This window comes from Medicago sativa, chromosome 4 (assembly GCF_051527215.1).
Source record: "Medicago sativa cultivar Bolivia chromosome 4, Bolivia_mono, whole genome shotgun sequence".
Taxonomy (NCBI): Eukaryota; Viridiplantae; Streptophyta; class Magnoliopsida; order Fabales; family Fabaceae; genus Medicago; species Medicago sativa.
The window spans coordinates 52861476-52883006 of NC_140752.1; the positions used below are offsets into that span (position 1 = coordinate 52861476).

At 39.5% G+C, this 21531-nt stretch overlaps 1 protein-coding gene and 1 long non-coding RNA gene across 10 annotated transcripts in view; one reads left to right on the plus strand and one right to left on the minus strand.

Moving 5' to 3' along the window:
- Positions 1 to 21531, minus strand: part of LOC146929776 (uncharacterized) — a 68753-nt gene that overhangs the window by 27100 nt on the left and 20122 nt on the right. For 4 of the 9 annotated variants that reach the window (XM_085701528.1, XM_085701526.1, XM_085701529.1 and 1 more), the window contains exon 7: positions 5347 to 6847. The exons of 4 other annotated variants lie outside the window; for them this stretch is intronic. In XM_085701528.1, the coding sequence (XP_085557654.1) occupies positions 5542 to 6273 (732 nt within the window). In that variant the 5' untranslated portion in view covers positions 6274 to 6847 and the 3' untranslated portion in view covers positions 5347 to 5541. Of the gene's footprint in view, positions 1 to 3685; positions 3767 to 5346; positions 6848 to 21531 lie in introns of those variants that run through there. One more of the 9 variants, XR_015006149.1, reaches the window with a different exon arrangement.
- Positions 17025 to 17785, plus strand: LOC146929777 (uncharacterized). Its single transcript, XR_015006155.1, has 2 exons — positions 17025 to 17164; positions 17722 to 17785. It is a non-coding gene; the product is annotated as an uncharacterized LOC146929777 (long non-coding RNA).

A 21531-nucleotide genomic window follows, 5' to 3' on the forward strand; every position in this document is an offset into this window, starting at 1 on the left:
TCTACCAACCATACATTATTAATTGAGGTAGAGGAATTACCAATAGTTTTTGTACCTATGATCTTGCCAGTTTGGTTGCCTCCAAATTTCACACTTCCTCCTTCCTTCATTGTTAGGCTGAGGAAGCTGGACTTTTCTCCTGTCATGTGTCTTGAGCAACCGCTCTCTAGGTACCATGATTATTGCTTTGGTGCTGCTCTTAGACATACCTGCATCATTGACATTTTCAGATTTAGGTACCCATTGTCCTATGGGTCCTGAAAGGTTAGTACTTGAGGTTTTACTCTTCACTTCCTGTACCTTGTGCTGTGAGTTGGATTGCTTCTGATTAACCATCACCTTAGGTTTTGGTACTTCAGAAGCAGTAACTGTCTTCTTCTGAAACTTAGACTTCAGAACCTCAGATTTTGGTTTCACCAGACTCTGAGGAACAGGTTCTGATCTTTTCAGGATCCTGATCTTTGAAGTCTTGGATTCAGATTTGATCATAGCCTTTGGCTTAGAGTTCTTTGGCTTTGAAGTAATCTTAGCCTTAGAGCCAGAAGCTTCAGGTTCTGATTGAACAACAGTTTCCAACTCAGCACCTTCAGGTACAAAGGTTTTCAGACCTTCCTTGATGCATTCACAACAAGATTTAAGATTGGTTTTCTCAAGTTTAACTTCTGGAAAACCAATTCCTCTGCCATTGTTCTTGTAAATGCTATAAATCATAGAAGCCACACTGCTTCTGTCAATGCTAGATATGATAAAATCTTCAAGAGCAATTTCATGGTTGCTTAAAGGTTTTTCATTACACTTTTCTTGTAGCTTCTGACATAAGAACCTGAGCTGATCTTCATAAGTTTTACACATGAAGTCAAAGCCCCTAAGTCCTTGTTCAGAAGCTTTCAGATCCAATAGAGTTGATTTTTGCTGTTTTACCAAATCAACATATTTTTCTTTTAAATCCTTCAACTCATTGGTTCTTACTTCAAAATGTGTAAGATGTTCTTTAAGTGACTCAACAAGTTCATCTCTGGGAATCTTAGAATATACCTCATTCTCATCTTCAGAATCTGATTCTGATCCAGCTTCTGAAGTTGTTATGGCAACTAACCCAACTGCTACCTTTGCATCTTCATCAGCTTCCTCTTTATCAGATCCAGATTCACTTCCCAAATCATCCCAGGTTGCCATTAAACTCTGCTTGATCTGCTTGTTGAATTTACTTGGTTTGAACGTTGACTTCTTTGACTTGTCCTTTGACTTCTCCTTTTGAAGATCAGGGCATTCAGCAATAAAGTGTCCAGGCTTCTTACAGTTGAAGCATCCCTTCTGATCTTCTTTCCTTAAGCTTCTGGAGTTACTCCTTCTGGCTAGAAACTTTCTGTTCTTCTTGGCCAGATACTGAAGTCTGTTGGAAAGCATGGCCATTTCAGCAGCATCTGGTTCAGAATCTAAACTTGATTGTTCTTCCTCTTCAGATTCAACCACTTTGAGAGCTTTTGATGACTTGCCTTTGGATGGAAGAGCTATTGATTTACTCTTCTTAGTAAACTCATGTTCATTAAGACTTAACTCATGAACTTTGAGAGAACTAACAAGATCTTCGACACTTAAAGTGTTTAAATCTTTAGCTTCCTCAATGGCAGTCACCTTTGGTCTCCATCTTGCAGGCAAGCTTCTCAGTATCTTGCTCACATGGTCAGAAGCAACATAGCTCTTCTTTAGAATTTGTAGCCCAGAGACTAAGGTTTGAAACCTTGAGTACATCTCCTCAATAGTTTCATCATCCTTCATCTTGAATAACTCGTACTAATGTAAAAGCATGAGAGCTTTAGCTTCTTTGACCTTCTTACTGCCTTCGTAGTTAGAACAGAGAGAAGCAAACATAGCTTTAGCAGTGGATTTGTCACTCATCTTCATGTACTCTGCTTTGGATATGGCAGTGACAAGAGCTCCTCTGATAATGTGATGCTTCTTGTAGAGTTTCTTCAACTCAGGAGTATGTTTCTTTCTATCCACAGCAGCTCCTTCTTCATCAAGGTCTAAGCCACTAACACCATCTTCTAGAATATCCCATAGTTCTTCATCTAAGCTCATGATATAACTATAGAAGTTGGTTTTCCACCAAGAAAATTCTTCAGCATCTCCGTTGAACTTTGGAATCTTTCCAACACTGGATTTCTTGTCAACATTGTAATCATATGCAACACTTTTGTTGTTGTTGGCAGATCCATTTCCAGAAACAGATTCGTCAGACATGTTTTTCTCTGATCTTGGACTGTTACAATGTTAGGTGTTATCAACAGAACCAAGGCTCTAGATACCAATTGAAGGTGAGAAAAACACAAGAAGGGGGGGTTGAATTGTGTTTTGGAAAATTCTTCGTTTCTCCTAAAAACTGAACACACTGGTCAGAAGCTAAGCGAGACAACTTCTGAAGTGGTAATCAGAATCTAAATGCAGCGGAATAAAACAGAGAGAGAAGAAGAACGACACAAAGCAATTATACTAGTTCCTTCCACAATCCGGAAGTAGTCCAGTCCCCCTTGCACTTCCAAGGAGATTTCACTAAGAGTAATATCTGATTACAATTGCTCAAGCACACCTGCAAGATACTTCCTTTGCTCAAGCACACTTTGCAAGAGTCTTCCTATGCTCACGAACACAATCAAGAGACTTCCCTGCTCAAGCACAACTGCAAGAGACTTCTAACTAAACAAAATTACACAGAAAATTGTTTAAGGTTGAACACTTGATATACAATCAGAGGTGCTCACAATACAAATCAGATACAAACTCAATAACTTAAGAATTTCTAAGATGAAACTTTGAGACACAGAAATTCTAAGTGAATGCAGAACAATTTCAGCAGAGGTTTGACACTTGTAAGAATGTTGTGAGTCTTTCGTTCAGCATTACCAAATCTCTAAGTCTTCAATCCTTTATATAGAGGTGTGAAAGAGACGTTGTGAAATTGCCACCACATCAAAGAGTCGTTGTTGAAGCTTGATCTTTCACCAATGATCTTTTGCCTGATTTGGTTGTTGTCCTATGAAGAACCAATTTGAAATCCATTCCCATTGTGAAGGAACATCTTTGTAGGCAAGCTGTTATTCTGGAGCTGTTTTCTTGTCCTGTAGTGTGGACACAAAACAGAGTAGTGGAGAAGGTGGTTGTACAGTTCGTACAAAGTACAATGTCAACGCTTTTTGAAGATAAGGTTCCAAGGCCTTCAAATCTTCACCAAAATGACCGTTGCAACCATCCACTAATCTTCTGCAGTGTTTTCGAATCCAATAGACAGCTTTTGAAGTGTTGATCTTTGAATCTTCAGCTTGTGGTGATAATCAGCTTCTGATGAGCTTCAGCTTCTGATGAAGTCGCTTCTGAACTATCTGCTTCTGATGGCTATACGCTTCTGAAGGCTATCTGCTTCTGTTGACCTTCAGCTTCTGATGACTTTCAGCTTCTGATGATCTTCAGCTTCTGATGACGTCACCATTCTTTAGTAGCACTTATGACTTCAGATGCACTTCTTTTCAGATGCTTTCAAGCTTCCTTTTCTTTAGTCCATAGCTCTCTATTTGTTCTTCAGAACCTTTATATAATGTAAATTTTTAACTATGGTCCTGTACACTTGAACAAATATTAGCTAGTCTAAATTACAATTTTTAATACCTTGTTATCATCAAAACTCTTTAAGGTTCATTGTTAAACACATTTTGTTCTAACAGCGTATGTCTTTGAACTTTGACATTTCTTGCTCCTTGCTTGTATTTTGCTGCACAAAAAGGGTAGAATAAGGCTCAAAAGCATAAATGACATATTTGCATAATATTTGGAGTTTTCCATGGATAATCTTGCAAAACAAGTCACTAAAATGCCTAAACTACCATATGAAATATATCACTTTTGAACACTTATCAAACTCTCCCCAACTTGGCTTTTTGTTTGTCCTCAAACAAATCAATCGAAAAGGAAACTTACAAGGCTTTGGACAAGGTTTTCAACACGGTGTCAAACAATTCAAAACAAAAATTTTCAAATGATGATTCAAATATGATCGCGCGGGCAAGCATGAAGTCCTCTGCTACTCTAGATGCAAACTAAGAATGTGAAACAAATCCTAAACACAAACTATACATCATAAAATTCAAAACATAAACATAACTATCTATGAACCACACCTAACACACTTCTTTGAAAGTAGATGAAATATAATAATAACAAAAAGTGAGGGTAATGAACACACATCCAACAATCATGCTAACATCTTGATTAAGTTAGGTGTCCATCCAAATATAATCTCAAAAAGCACAAAAGCATGGATCAAAAGGTCTTTCAAGGGTTATAACTTGGCCGGGCTACAAAAGAAATGTCATATGTGGGGCAATTGATCAGAAAGCCTATCAAAGAGGAACATTCTTTGTATCACAAATTGAAATTCATAATCTTCCATACCAATCATTACAACCTTTGGTGATAAACAATCTAACCAATAACCTTGACAACTTATTCTATTTTTGATTTTTTTTTTCTTTCTTTTTCTTCTTTTTCTTTTCTTTTCTTTTCCTTTTCATATGTACAACTTTTTCTTTTCTTCAATGTTGTCAGGTTATTTTAACAATTTAACCAGATACTTGACATACAATGCCTCCTTTTCTCTCCAACTTGAATACAACACAACTCTAATTGAATGTTCCCCTATCCTAAGGCAAGGGACAAAGTACAATAAGGTTAAGGGTTCAAAAAAAAAGTAAAAATATCAAAGTCCTAAGAGATTCAAACATGAACTGGATTTTTGAAAAATTTCAGGCAAATTCAATGAGCATTGTGCTTATGAATATTGACAGTTCATGTTTGAGGACTTGATTCATTTGGCTCAGATTGGGGTATCAGATACTCGCTCTTCTCATAGGAAGGCTTTATGTAGTCAATTCGGTTAACTCAATTCAAAAAGTGCCTTGACCCTTTCCATGTTTTCAAACAATTCAAAATAATTATCAGATTTAACATAACAAAAACAAGTTAGACGGTGATTATCGGTCTCCAGCATATATACAAATTGAAGCTTCCTCACATTTAGGTTAAGTACTAAGTGGTTCACAAATATTTATGTTTATGATAAGAATTAGATGAGATACATTTTGTGCAAAGTACAAGTTTCAAATTCTTAGTAAAAACCTAGAATAACGGGAAACCAATACCTTGGCTTTACGCTTTCTCACAATTAATATCATTATCACTCACCTGCTTTTGCTCAAACTTGGCTCCTTGGAGCACTTTAAACTTTATTGTTCATGAGCAATTTTCTTTTGAGAGACACAAGCAAGATTTAAACAAAAAAATTCATCCAAAGTGTAAGTTAAAAACCGACAAGCTAAGTTATTAAACCAAAATAAAATAATGTACCAAAGTATCAAGTCGAGCACTAAAAATCACAGTGCTCGAAAAGTACAAAATACAACGAAATTAAAATAAGTACCAACAGCAAATTAGAAACATCAAGTTCAAAAGCATAAATGAAAACATCACTAAAAACACATAAAATGATCACTAATCATCATCCTCTGCCTCGTCCATGTCAAGATCCACATTATCATCTCCAGCATCATCATCTCCAGCATCATCAGGTGTAGCCTCATCATCCACATCACCCACCCTCACATAAGGACCTGGCTTGCCCTCAGGCCAGTGAACATAGGTCTGGTACAACTCAGGTGTCATAACCGGGTACTCAGCATTCCCTGGATGCATATAAGCATTGTACAAATCCTGATGGATGCACATGTTGCTCCTGTAAATAGCCTCATTCTGATCCATGATGAAGGTGTTCTGGTTCCGCACATACTGGTTGTGCAACTGCTGTTCCTGCATGAAAGTCTGAAAACCAGCAAAATCAAAAGTGCCCTCAGATGGGCCACCCTCGTCATCAGAAAAGTGGTACTGAGCTGCCCTCTGCTCTCTCTTCTCCCAGGTAAAAATAGCAGTGTCATTGATGGAGCCCTCAATGTCTTCATCAAAGAGTCCAGAAATGGCCACTCCATTGGCTTTAAGCAAGCCCATAATAAGTCCCGGAAAGATCAGAGCAACTTTCTTCGAACCTGTGGCACACTTTAAAGCCACCTGCTTCATCTCATTGGCGATGATCCTAGCAATATCAACCTGCACTCCTTTCATGATACACCAAATGAGTGGGAGAACAGCCTTTGGGGCATCAGAAGTGTGGGCTCTGGGTACAGCATTAAGCACTAGAAACTGGAACACTAAACACACCTTTGCGTTCATCTCTTTGGTGAGAGCATGTCTGATCTCTCCCCTGTCATTCCTCAAAATACCTACCCTTCAGCATAATATCCCTCTCGATCTGCTCATACTTCCAGTTTCCTTGAGCATTTCTTTTACCATACATACACAAGGTAGGTACGGTTGGATCAGGAGAAGGTTCTAGCTCTAAGGCATTGTTGAGGAAGGCATTGATTGAGTCTCTATCGAAAGGGATTTCTTTCCCTCTCACAAGGGAAGTCCAGGCAAAAGCATCAGCTAGGGTGGTAGGTGAGCTGTCAGGCACAGCATTGCAATAAAACTCCCTCACCAGGTCAGTGTTAATTTCAGTTGCAGGATAGATGAGTTTATTCCATTTGCGATCAAAAAACAAATGGAGCAATTTTACGTGTTGGCCATCTGGGTTTATGTCAAAAGTCTTTTCATGCCAGGTCTTGTATTGTTTCATCTTAATAAACCTAGCAGAATGGGCTGGTGTGGGGAAACGGTTATCTGGTTGGGGTGCAGCTGATGTTGAGGCAGATTTGCCTCTAGGACGCTTGGTACCGGTAGTCTTAGGTGGATTCTTAGGTGTCATCTGCAAAACAACCAGGAAATACCAACATATTGTATAGAAAGAATTAGCACAAAATGGAATTGGACAGTTAAAAATAATCAAAAATTTTGAAAATCTGGGCAAGTTCTGAAGAAACACACTATTAGCGAAACCTACGCTAATAGCGAAATTTTCTGGAAAATTTCGCTATTAGCGAATTTCTTCGTTCCTGCATTTTTCAGATTTTCAAAATCTTTGTTCCTGCAATTTTCACAGCACAAACCAACATATTTCAACCCTAGTTTCACCCTATGTCTCATCAAACACAATAGAATCACAAAAAGGAATCAAAATCACAACTTTTGCTCACAAATCATTCAAAAACCCTTATTTTTCAACTTTATACAAAATGGGTCAAATTCCAAAAGTGAATGTTTGTTGCATGCAAGTTGTGATTCTTGTTCCTTTCAATACTCTAATCAAATGAATAACAGTCTCTAATCACAAAACAAAATTTTAACCCTAACCTAGCCATTTCTAAACATGCCAAAACATGGATTTTTCAATTTAATAACAAAGAAAGGGATGGAGAATCAAACCTGTTAGTCAGTAAGAAGCAATGAAACTGCAAGATGCAGATTGATGCAATGAAGAAAATGCTTGACTTGACTTCAAGTGGGTTTGATTTTTAGGGTTAGTGTGTGTGAGAGAGAAGTTTTTGTGTGTGTTTGTGAAAAATGGGTTTGTGAAACCGTAAAAGGGAATAAGAGTGTGGGTTAAGGGGAGTTAATCCCCTGGGGCCCACCAAAAAAATTTTCAAAACGCACCCTTTTTTGCTATTAGCGCAGCTCTCTGGAACTTTCACGCTAATAGCGAAATTTTTGCTAATAGCGAAAAGCTTCAAGATCAGTTTTTCAAAGTTGTTTCCTTTTAGCTTTCAATGCTTATGATCTACTACTACATGCAATAAACATAAAAATACTTACAAAACTGGGTGTGCCTCCCAGCAAGAGCTTGTTTTACGTCATGAGCTCGACGCATTTATCTTGAAGAAAACATGGTTCGATTAGTGAAATCGTCGACAAACTCCGATCAATTTCACCACCGAAATAGGGCTTAAGTCTCTGCCCATTCACTGTCCAGCTGGTTTTTGTAACTGGATCCTCAAGTTCAACAGCTCCATATGGTTTCACCTCTTTAACCATGAAAGGTCCGGACCACTTAGACTTCAATTTGCCCAGAAAAAGTCTTAGCCTCGAATTGAAAAGCAACACCATTTGCCCCGGCATGAATTGTCTCTGGATGATCTTCTTATCATGATATTTCTTGACCCTCTCTTTGTACAGCTTTGAAGACTCATAAGCTTGATTTCTCATTTCTTCAAGCTCATGCATTTGAACTTTTCGCCTTTCACCGGGCTTCTCTTGATCAATATTTAGGAACTTCAGTGCCCAAAAAGCTTTGTGTTCGAGCTCAACCGGTAAATGACATGACTTGCCATAGACCATTTGAAAAGGAGTGAGACCTATAGGAGACTTGTAAGCAGTCCTATATGCCCACAAAGCTTCATCAAGTTTAGCCGACCAATCCTTCCGAGATATAAAGACCGTCTTCTCAAGTATTCTTTTGACCCCTCGGTTGGAAACTTCAGCTTGTCCATTTGTTTGCGGATGATAAGGTGATGCCACCTTGTGCTTGACTCCATAGTGATCTAAGGCTTTGGCAAGTTGTGCGTTGCAAAAGTGTGACCCTCCATCACTAATGAGAACTCTTGGTGTACTAAACCGGGTGAAAATATTTTTCTTTAGAAACTTCACTACCGTCTTGCTATAGGCTTTAGGCGATGCTACGGCTTCCACCCACTTTGAAACATAATCAACGGCTACCAAGATGTATTCATTGGAAAATGATGAAGGAAAAGTGCCAACAAAGTCTATACCCCAACAATCGAACACTTCTACTTCAAGGATGATTTGTAGAGGCATCTCATTTCTCTTTGACATTGATCCGGTTCTTTGACATTCATCACAATGCTTGCAATGTGTATTGGCATCTTTGAATAGAGTTGGCCAATAGAAACCGGATTGAAGCACTTTTGTGGCGGTTCTTTCCCCGTTGAAGTGACCTCCATAGGGTGAATTGTGACATCGCCATAAGATCTTTTTCGCCTCTTCATCATCCACACACCTACGCAAGAGATTGTCCGCTCCAATTTTGAACAAGTATGGCTCATCCCACACATAATGGTTAGCCTCATGGAGGAACTTCTTGCGTTGTTGCCATGTATAATCTTCGGGAATGAACCCGGTTGCTTTGTAGTTCACCATGTCGGCAAACCAAGGTCTCACGTTGATTGCAAGCAACCTTTCATCGGGAAATTCTTCACGAACTTCCGGTTCATTCTTTGTCACTTCATTGTTTGTCAACCTTGAAAGGTGGTCAGCTACAAGATTCTTCGTGCCTTTCTTATCTTTGATCTCTAAGTCAAACTCTTGAAGCAACAACATTCATCGGATGAGCCTTGGCTTCGAATCGGACTTAGTGAGGAGATACTTGATAGCTGCATGGTCAGTATAGACAACAATCTTGGAACCTACAAGGTAAGAACGAAATTTCTCCATTGCATAAACTATTGCAAGTAATTCTTTCTCAGTGGTGGCATAATTGATTTGTGCCTCCTATAAAACTTTGCTTGCATAGTGAATAGCATGAACAATTTTGTCCTTACGTTGACCTAAGACCGCACCAACAGCATAATCACTTGCATCACACATTAATTTAAAATTTAAGTCCCAATTAGGAGCAATGATTATTGGTGCAGTGGTCAACCTTTCTTTCAAAGTTTCAAATGCAAAAAGACATTCATTATCCAAAAATAAAAGACTTATCTTTGTTGAGCAAGTTGCTCATAGGCTTTGCTATCTTTGAGAAGTCTTTATTGAATCTCCGGTAAAACCCAGCATGGCCAAGAAAACTCCGAACACCTTTGACATTAACCGGTGGTGGAAGCTTTCCAATGACATCGACATTTGCTTGGTCTACCTCGATACCCTTTGAAGAAATCTTATGACCAAGGACAATACCCTCGGTAACCATGAAATGACATTTCTCCCAATTGAGCACCAAGCTAGTTTCTATACACCGCTTCAGCACGGTATCCAAGCTCTTTAAACACATATCAAATGATGATCCAAAAACTGAGAAATCATCCATGAACACCTCCATGCATTTACCAATTAAATCGGAGAAGATTGCTTGAACACAGCGTTGGAAAGTTGCGGGTGCATTACACAAGCCAAAAGACATTCTTCGATATGCAAAAATACCAAAGGGGCAAGTGAAAGTCGTCTTCTCGTGATCATCTGGGTTCACGGCGATTTGATTGTAACCGGAATAACCATCAAGGAAGCAATAAAAGGATTCACCGGAGAGTCTTTCAAGCATTTGATCCATGAAGGGCAATGGGAAGTGATCCTTCCTTGTTGCTTGATTAAGTCTTCTATAATCGATACGCATCCTCCATCCGGTGACGGTTCTTGTTGGGATCAACTCATTTTTATCATTAGTGATCACCGTCATTCCTCCTTTCTTGGGAACTACTTGAACCGGGCTTACCCAAGCACTATCCGAGATTGGATAGATCATGCCGGCTTCAAGCAACTTCACTACTTCCTTGCGCACCACTTCTTTCATGTTTGGATTCAAGCGGTGTTGCGGTTGTGCTACCGGTTTGTAGTTTTCTTCCATCATAATCTTGTGCATGCAATAAGATGGACTTATCCCTTTCAAGTCGGATAACTTCCACCCTATTGCTTCCTTGTTGGCTTTGAGGACCTCTACCAACTTTGTTTCATCATTGATGGACAATGAGCTACTAATGACCACCGGCTTGGTACTATCTTTCTCTAGAAATACATATTTCAAATTAGATGGTAGAACATTTAACTCTACCTTGGTGTCATCTTCTTTTGCTTCTTCCTTGGATTCCTCTCTCAAATCTTCAAGTATGGCTTGATTAGGAAGAATCTCCTTCAAGGAATCTAGCTCCTTCAAACACTCTTCAATGTCTCTAGCTTCATCTTCATCTATAGCATTGAGTGCGTCCATCAAAGCACTCTCAAGGGGTGTTCTTTTATGCAATTGCTTCCGAGTTGTCAAGATGACTTCTTCGGTTGCATCCATTTTGAAGCATGCACCCTTGTCTTTTGAGTGCTTCAAGGCTTCCCGGATGTTGAAAGCAACCTCTTCATCATTTATTTTAACCTTCATGATATTATCATCAAGATCAATCATCATCCAAGCCATCTGCATGAAATTCCTTCCCATTAAAAGAGGCACATCCTCATCTTCTTCGACATCCATTACCACAAAGTCAGCCAGAAAAACAAATTTGTCCACTTTTACAAGAACATCTTCGGCCATTCCTAGTGGTTTGGCAAAGGATTTGTCGGCCAATTGCAACATCATCCTAGTACGCTTTATACAAAGGTCACCAACTCTTTTGGCAACGGACAAAGGCATGAGATTTATGCTTGATCCATGATCAAGTAGTGCTTTACCTACATGGGTTGTGCCAATAGCTACCGGTAGAGTGACTCTTCCCGGATCTTGTTCTTTCTTAGGCAACCTTCTTTGAATGATAGCACTACAATTGGCATCAATTTGGATAGTCTCTTCATCATTGACTCTTCTCTTCTTGGAAAGGATGTCTTTCATGAATTTAGCATAGACCGGCATTTGCTCCAAGGCTTCTGAGAATGGTATATCAATTTGCAATTTCTTGAAGAGTTCAAGAAACCTTGAGTATTGCCGCTCTTTATCTTTCTTTGATGGAGCATGTGGGTACGGTAAGTGTTGAGCCGCCACTTGCTTATCAACTTCTTTTTTCTTGCCTTTTTCTTGCCCCACATCTTTCTTCTTTCTCTCCATCTCCTCTTCTTCACCTAGTTCTCTTTTTTCATTTTTTCGTTTTTCAACTAACTATCCTTTATTTTCTATGTACACATCCTTCTCTATCTCTACTACATCCTCCTCGAACTTCACTTGATCCTCCTCATTGACAACATCTTCAACCTTCTTTTCAACTTCTATCTCTTCACCAACCCCTTCATCGAACACTCTACCACTCCGTGTTGCTATAGCTTTTGATTGCTACGCTTTGCTATGCTCCTTGGGATTTGGTTGTGTGTTGGCGGTGAACGTTCCCACTTGTGGATTACCTTGAGCCATCTGTTGCGCTAATTGACCGACTTGCGTTTCAAGGCCTTTGATTGACGCATCGGTATTCTTTTGATTAGCCATCGACATTTGCATAAATTGATTCAAAGTCTCGTCGGTGCTTTGGGAACGGTTTGGTTGTTGGGGGTTATTTTGTGGTGGAAATTGATATTGGTTGTTGAATGGTTGTTGGAATTGAGGGTATGGTTGTTGGTAGAAGTTGGATTGTGGATATTGGTAGTTGTAAGGGGTTCTCCATGGTCTTTGAAAGTTGGGGAACCCCTTACAACTACCAATAACCACAATCCAACTTCTACCAACAACCATACCCTCAATTCCAACAACCAATATCAATTCCCACCACAAAATAACCCCCAACAACCAAACCGTTCCCAAAGCACCGACGAGACTTTGAATCAATTTATGCAAATGTCGATGGCTAATCAAAAGAATACCGATGCGTCAATCAAAGGCCTTGAAACGCAAGTTGGTCAATTAGCGCAACAGATGGCTCAAGGTAATCCACAAGTGGGAACGTTCACCGCCAACACACAACCGAATCCTAAGGAGCATAGCAAAGCGTAGCAATCAAAAGCTATAGCAACACGGAGTGGTAGAGTGTTCGGTGAAGGGGTTGGTGAAGAGATAGAAGTTGAAAAGAAGGTTGAAGATGTTGTCAATGAGGAGGATCAAGTGAAGTTCGAGGACGATGTAGTGGAGATGGAGGAGGATGTGTACATAGAAAATAAAGGAGAGTTAGTTGAAAAACAAAAAAAAATGAAAAAAGAGAACTAGTTGAATAAGAGGAGATGGAGAGAAAGAAGAAAGATGTGGGGCAAGAAAAAGGCAAGAAAAAAGAAGTTGATAAGCAAGTGGCAGCTCAACACTTACCGTACCCACATGCTCCATCAAAGAAAGATATAGAGCGGCAATACTCAAGGTTTCTTGAACTCTTCAAAAAATTGCAAATTGATATACCATTCTCAGAAGCCTTGGAGCAAATGCCGGTCTATGCTAAATTCATGAAAGACATCCTTTCCAAGAAGAGAAGAGTCAATGATGAAGAGACTATCCAAATTGATGCCAATTGTAGTGCTATCATTCAAAGAAGGTTGCCTAAGAAAGAACAAGATCCGGGAAGAGTCACTCTACCGGTAGCTTTTGGCACAACCCATGTAGGTAAAGCACTACTTGATCTTGGATCAAACATAAATCTCATGCCTTTGTCCGTTGCCAAAAGAGTTGGTGACCTTTGTATAAAGCGGCCTAGGATGATGTTGCAATTGGCCGACAAATCCTTTGCAAAACCACTAGGAATGGCCGAAGATGTTCTTGTAAAAGTGGACAAATTTGTTTTTCCGGCTGACATTGTGGTGATGGATGTCGAAGAAGATGAGGATGTGCCTCTTTTAATGGGAAGGAATTTCATGCAGACGACTCGGATGACGATTGATCTTGATGATAATATCATGAAGGTTAAAGTAAATGATGAAGAGGTTACTTTCAACATCCGGGAAGCCTTGAAGCACTCAAAAGACAAGGGTGCATGCTTCAAAATGGATGCAACCGAAGAAGTCATCGTGACAACTCGGAAGCAATTGCATAAAAGAACACCCTTTGAGAGTGCTTTGATGGACGCACTCAATGCTATAGATGAAGATGAAGCTAGAGACATTGAAGAGTGTTTGAAGGAGCTAGATTCCTTGAAGGAGATTCTTCCTAATCAAGCTATACTTGAAGATTTGAAAGAGGAATCCAAGGAAGAAGCAAAAGACGATGACACCAAGGTAGAGTTAAATGTTCTACCATCTAATTTGAAATATGTATTTCTAGAGAAAGATGGTACCAAGTCGGTGGTCATTAGTAGCTCCTTGTCCATCAATGATGAAACAAAGTTGGTAGAGGTCCTCAAAGCCAACAAGGAAGCAATAGGGTGGAAGTTATCCGACTTGAAAGGGATAAGTCCATCTTATTGCATGCACAAGATTATGATGGAAGAAAACTACAAACCGATAGCACAACCGCAACGCCGCTTGAATCCAAACATGAAAGAAGTGGTGCGCAAGGAAGTAGTGAAGTTGCTTGAAGCCGGCATGATCTATCCAATCTCGGATAGTGCTTGGGTAAGCCTGGTTCAAGTAGTTCCCAAGAAAGGAGGAATGACGGTGATCACTAATGATAAAAACGAGTTGATCCCAACTAGAACCGTCACCGGATGGAGGATGTGTATCGATTATAGAAGACTTAATCAAGCAACAAGGAAGGATCACTTCCCATTGCCCTTCATGGATCAAATGCTTGAAAGACTCTCCGGTCAATCCTTTTATTGCTTCCTTGATGGTTATTCCGCTTACAATCAAATTGCCGTGAACCCAGATGATCGCGAGGAAACGACTTTCACTTGCCCCTTTGGTATTTTTGCATATCGAAGAATGCCTTTTGGCTTGTGTAATGCACCCGCAACTTTCCAACGCTGTGTTCAAGCAATCTTCTCCGATTTAATTGGTAAATGCATGGAGGTGTTCATGGATGATTTCTCAGTTTTTAGATCATCATTTGATATGTGTTTAAAGAGCTTGGATATCGTGCTGAAGCGGTGTATAGAAACTAGCTTGGTGCTCAATTGGGAGAAATGTCATTTCATGGTTACTGAGGGTATTGTCCTTGGTCATAAGATTTCTTCAAAGGGTATCGAGGTAGACCAAGCAAAGGTCGATGTCATTGGAAAGCTTCCACCACCAGTTAATGTCAAAGGTGTTCGGAGTTTTCTTGGCCATGCCGGGTTTTACCGGAGATTCATCAAAGACTTCTCAAAGATTGCAAAGCCTATGAGCAACTTGCTCAACAAAGATAAGCCTTTTATTTTGGATAATGAATGTCTTTTTGCATTTGAAACTTTTGAAAGAAAGGTTGACCACTGCACCAATAATCATTGCTCCTAATTGGGACTTAAATTTTGAATTAATGTGTGATGCAAGTGATTATGCTGTTGGTGCGGTCTTGGGTCAACGTAAGGACAAAATTTTTCATGCTATTCACTATGCAAGTAAAGTTTTAAATGAGGCACAAATCAATTATGCCACCACTGAGAAAGAATTACTTGCAATAGTTTATGCAATGGAGAAATTTCGTTCTTACCTTGTAGGTTCCAAGATTGTTGTCTATACTGACCATGCAGCTATCAAGTATCTCCTCACTAAGTCCGATTCGAAGCCAAGGCTCATCCGATGGATGTTGTTGCTTCAAGAGTTTGACTTAGAGATCAAAGATAAGAAAGGCACAGAGAATCTTGTAGCTGACCACCTTTCAAGGTTGACAAACAATGAAGTGACAAAGAATGAACCGGAAGTTCGTGAAGAATTTCCCGATGAAAGGTTGCTTGCAATCAACGTGAGACCTTGGTTTGCCGACATGGTGAACTACAAAGCAACCGGGTTCATTCCCGAAGATTATACATGGCAACAACGCAAGAAGTTCCTCCATGAGGCTAACCATTATGTGTGGGATGAGCCATACTTGTTCAAAATTGGAGCGGACAATCTCTTGCGTAGGTGTGTGGATGATGAAGAGGCAAAGAAGATCCTATGGCGATGTCACAATTCACCCTATGGAGGTCACTTCAACGGGGAAAGAACCGCCACAAAGGTGCTTCAATCCGGTTTCTATTGGTCAACTCTATTCAAAGATGCCAATACACATTGCAAGCATTGTGATGAATGTCAAAGAACCGGATCAATGTCAAAGAGAAATGAGATGCCTCTACAAATCATCCTTGAAGTAGAAGTGTTCGATTGTTGGGGTATAGACTATGTTGGCCCTTTTCCTTCATCATTTTCCAATGAATACATCTTGGTAGCTGTTGATTATGTTTCAAAGTGGGTGGAAGTCGTAGCATCGCCTAAAGCCGATAGCAAGACGGTAGTGAAGTTTCTAAAGAAAAATATTTTCACCCGGTTTGGTACACCAAGAGTTCTCATTAGTGATGGAGGGTCACACTTTTGCAACGCACAACTTGCCAAAGCCTTAGATCACTATGGAGTCAAGCACAAGGTGGCATCACCTTATCATCCGCAAACAAATGGACAGGCTGAAGTTTCCAACCGGGAGGTCAAAAGAATACTTGAGAAGACGGTCTCTACATCTCGGAAGGATTAGTCGGCTAAACTTGATGAAGCTTTGTGGGCATATAGGACCGCTTACAAGTCTCCTATAGGTCTCACTCCTTTTCAAATGGTCTATGGCAAGTCATGTCATTTACCGGTTGAGCTCGAACACAAAGCTTTTTGGGCACTGAAGTTCCTAAATTTTGATCAAGAGAAGGCCGGTGAAAGGCGAAAAGTTCAAATGCATGAGCTTGAAGAAATGAGAAATCAAGCTTGTGAGTCTTCAAAGCTGTACAAAGAGAGGGTCAAGAAATATCATGATAAGAAGATCATCCAGAGACAATTCATGTCGGGGCAAATGGTGTTGCTTTTCAATTCGAGGCTAAGACTTTTTCCGGGCAAATTGAAGTCTAAGTGGTCCGGACCTTTCATGGTTAAAGAGGTGAAACCATATGGAGCTGTTGAACTTGAGGATCCAGTTACAAAAACCAGCTGGATAGTGAATGGGCAGAGACTTAAGCCCTATTTCGGTGGTAAAATTGATCGGAGTTTGTCGACGATTTCACTAATCGAACCATGTTTTCTTCAAGATAAATGCGTCGAGCTCATGACGTAAAACAAGCTCTTGCTGGGAGGCACACCCAGTTTTGTAAGTATTTTTATGCTTATTGCATGTAGTAGTAGATCATAAGCATTGAAAGCTAAAATGAAACAACTTTGAAAAACTGATCCTGAAGCTTTTCGCTATTAGCGAAAATTTCGCTATTAGCGTGAAAGCTCCAGAGAGCTGCGCTAATAGCCAAAAAGGGTGGGTTTTGAAAGAAAAAAAATTGGTGGGCCCCAGGGGATTAACTCCCCTTAACCCACACTCTTATTCCCTTTTACGGTTTCACAAACCCATTTTTCACAAACACACACAAAAACTTCTCTCTCACACACACTAACCCAAAAAATCAAACCCACTTGAAGTCAAGTCAAGCATTTTCTTCATTGCATCAATTTGCATCTTGCATTTTCATTGCTTCTTACTGACTAACAGGTTTGATTCTCCATCCCTTTCTTTGTTATTAAATTGAAAAATCCATGTTTTGGCATGTTTAGAAATGGCTAGGTTAGGGTTAGAATTTTGTTTTGTGATTAGAGACTGTTATTCATTTGATTAGAGTATTGAAAGGAACAAGAATCACAACTTGCATGCAACAAACATTCACTTTTGGAATTTGACCCATTTTGTATAAAGTTGAAAAATAAGGGTTTTTGAATGATTTGTGAGCAAAAGTTGTGATTTTGATTCCTTTTTGAGATTCTATTGTGTTTGATGAGACATAGGGTGAAACTAGGGTTGAAATATGCTGGTTTGTGCTGTGAAAATTGCAGGAACAAAGATTTTGAAAATCTGAAAAATGCAGGAACGAAGAAATTCGCTAATAGCGAAATTTTCCAAAAAAATTCGCTATTAGCGTAGGTTTCGCTAATAGCGTGTTTCTTCAGAACTTGCCCAGATTTTCAAAATTTTTGATTATTTTTAAATGTCCAAATCCATTTTGTGCTAGTTCTTTCTATACAATATGTTGGTATTTCCTGGTTGTTTTGCAGATGGCACCTAAGAACCCACCTAAGACTACCGGTACCAAGCGTCCTAGAGGCAAATCTGCCTCAACATCAGCTGCACCCCAACCAGATAACCGTTTCCCCACACCAGCCCATTCTGCCAGGTTTATTAAGATGAAACAATACAAGACCTGGCATGAAAAGACTTTTGACATAAACTCATCTATCCTGCAACTGAAATTAACACTGACCTGGTGAGGGAGTTTTATTGCAATGTTGTGCCTGACAGCTCACCTACCACCCTAGCTGATGCTTTTGCCTGAACTTCCCTTGAGAGGGAAAGAAATCCCTTTCGATAGAGACTCAATCAATGCCTTCCTCAACAATGCCTTAGAGCTAGAACCTTCTCCTGATCCAACCGTACCTACCTTGTGTATGTATGGTAAAAGAAATGCTCAAGGAAACTGGAAGTATGAGCAGATAGAGGGGGATATTATGCTGAAGGGTAGGTATTTTGAGGAATGACAGGGGAGAGATCAGACATGCTCTCACCAAAGAGATGAACGCAAAGGCGTGTTTAGTGTTCCAGTTTCTAGTGCATAATGATGTACCCAGAGCCCACACTTCTGATGCCCCAAAGGCTGTTCTCCCACTCATTTGGTGTATCATGAAAGGAGTGCAGGTTGATATTGCTAGGATCATCGCCAATGAGATGAAGCAGGTGGCTTTAAAGTGTGCCACAGGTTCGAAGAAAGTTGCTCTGATCTTTCCGGGACTTATTATGGGCTTGCTTAAAGCCAATGGAGTGGCCATTTCTGGACCCTTTGATGAAGACATTGAGGGCTCCATCAATCACACTGCTATTTTTACCTGGGAGAAGAGAGAGCAGAGGGCAACTCAGTACCACTTTTATGAGGGTGGCCCATCTGAGGGCACTTTTGATTTTGCTGGTTTTCATCAGGAATCCCGAAGGAAAAATCAAGCATGCGCTCTATGTGGACATGAATGCAAAGGCTAGTGTGGTTTTCCAACTTTTAGTGCATAATATCCAACCCAAAAGCCACACTTCTGACGCTCCAAAGTCGGTTATCCCACTCATATGGTGCATCATGAAAGGCCTTCAGGTAGATGTTGCTAGGGTCATCTCAAACGAGATGAAGCGTGTGGCCCTGAATATTGCAACAAGTTCTAAAGCGGCTATCACGTTCCCTGGCCTTATCATAGGTTTGCTGAAACACAATGAGGTGGACATTCCTCAACCAGACGAACACATTAAGCACCCTATTGATGACACTTTTGTTCATAGCTTGGTGAAGAGAGAACAAAGGGTTCACCAATACCATTTTTTTTTATGTTGAGGGTGGATCATCCACTGGTGCTTTTGACTTCTCCAATTTTTAGACTTTCATGCAGGAGCAGCAGAGGCACAATCAGTAAGTATGTTAGGGACCAGAACACCTACCTAATAAATCAGAATGAGGCCATCTACAGGAGCAATCAAGGCATCCATCAGGATCTCTACAATGCTCAGATGTATCCGGGGAATCCTGATTACCCCGTCATGACACCTGAGATGTACTGGGCTTATGTTCACTGGCCTTAGGACAGGCCAGGTCCTTATGTGGGGGCGGCAGCAGATGATGAGGCCACAGAGGATGATGCTGGAGTTGCTGGAGTTGGTGATGTGGACCTGGACATGGATGATGCAGGATTTGATCAGTGATCACTCCTTTGTGTTTTTAGTGATGGTTTATTTTGTGCTTTTGATCTTTATGCTTTTGATTTTCAGTTGGAACTTGTTTTAATTCCTTTGTATTCTGTACTTTTCGAGCACTGTGATTTTTAGTGCTTGACACTTTACTTTGGTACTCTGTTTTTGGTTTAATAACTTAGCTTTTTGTTGGTTTAACTAATAATGCTTTAGATGAATTTCTTTTGTTTAATCTTGCTTGTGTCTCTTGAAAGAAAAATTTGCTCATGAACATCAAAGTTGAAGTGCTCAAAAGAGCCGAATATTGAGTAAATAATCAGGTGTGTGATAGTGATATTAATTGTGAGAAAGCGCAAAACCAAGGTATTGGTTTCCAGTTATTCTAGGTCTTTACTAGAATTTGAAACTAGTACTTTGCACAAAATGTATCTCATCTAATTTTTCACACAAACATGATTGTCTTGAACCATTTAGGGCCCGTTTGATGGTCAGGATAGGATAGAGACAGGATATGATATAAAGCTGGATAGAGATAGGATATGATAAGAACATGATAAACATTAATCATATCATGCGTTTGATGCGCACATGATAACAAACATGATATCATTATAATTAAATGAAAAAATTGCTCTCATAATTAATTAAATATTATAAAAATGGAATGTTATTAATTATAATAGAAAATACATGCTATCATTATTTTAAAAATGGCAGAATATCAGGATAATAAATAAGGAATGATCTTCTAATCCCATCAGGATAATTTCTAACCCAGCCTATACTCAGGATAGAAATTACAAAGGAAAGTCAGGATAGGATAGGAAAATGGTTTATTTTATCCTATCCCTTTGGTGCATCAAACATGAGATTTAAGCATAATTATTGTATCATATCCTGTCTCCCTATCCTGACCATCAAACGCACCCTTAGTACTTAGCCTAAAAAGTGAGGTAGCTTCAATCTTTGATACTATATGCTGGAGACCAATAATCAATGTGTAACTTGTTTTTGTTATGTTAAATCTGATAATTATTTTGAATTGTATGAAAGCATGGACAGGATCAAGGCAATTTTTGAATTTGAGTTGAAACACTTGACCACATAAAGCCTACCCGTGAGAAAAGCGAGTATTTGTTAACCCAATCTGAGCTAAATGAATCAAGTCCTCAAACATGAACTGTCAATATTCATAAGCACAATGCTCATTGAATTTGCCTGAAATTTTTCAAAAATCCAGTTCATGTTTGACTCACTTTAGGACATTGATATTTTCACTTTGTTGAACCCTTAACTTTATTGTACTTTGTCCCCTGCCTTAGGATAGGGGAACATTCAATTAGAGTTTTGTTGTGTTCAAGTTGGGGAGAAAGGGAGGCATTTTCTGTCAAGTATCATGGTGAAATTGTTAAAATAACCTGACAACATTGAAGTGTATAGTTATTTTAGTAGTAGCAAAGTTTGTACATTTGAAAAAAGAAAAGAAAAGAAAAAGAAGAAAAAGAAAGAAAAATCAAAAATAGAATAAGTTGTCAAGGTTATTGGTTAGATTGTTAATAACCAGGGGTTTGTAATGATTGGTAGGGAAGGTTATGGATTTCAATTGTTGATACAAGGAATGTTCATCTTTGATAGGCTTTTTGATTTCAATTGCCCCACATATGACATTTCTTTTGTAGCCCGGCCAAGTTATGAGATTTCGCCCCCACTTTCGCTATTAGCGAAGTTCTCTGGAGCTTTTTCGCTAATAGCGTAAATGTCGCTAATAGCGTGATTCTTCAAGTCGGCTTAAGGCTTCGCTCCAGATTTCGCCGATGGCGTAACTGTCTGGAGTAATTTTGCTATTAGCGAAATATTCGCTAATAGCGAAATTCATCAAGTTTGCTCCTGATCTCGCCCCAGATACGCTAATGGCGTAACTCTCTGAAGAAATTTCGCTATCAACGAAAAACACGCTAATAACGACTTCCTTTGGACTTTGACAATTCTTGCTCCTTGCTTGTATTTTCCAGCACAAAAAGGGTAGAATAAGGCCCAAAAGCATAAATGACATATTTGCATAATATTGGAGTTTTCCATGGATAATCTTGCAAAACAAGTCACTAAAATGCCTAAACTAACACATGAAATATATCACTTTTGAG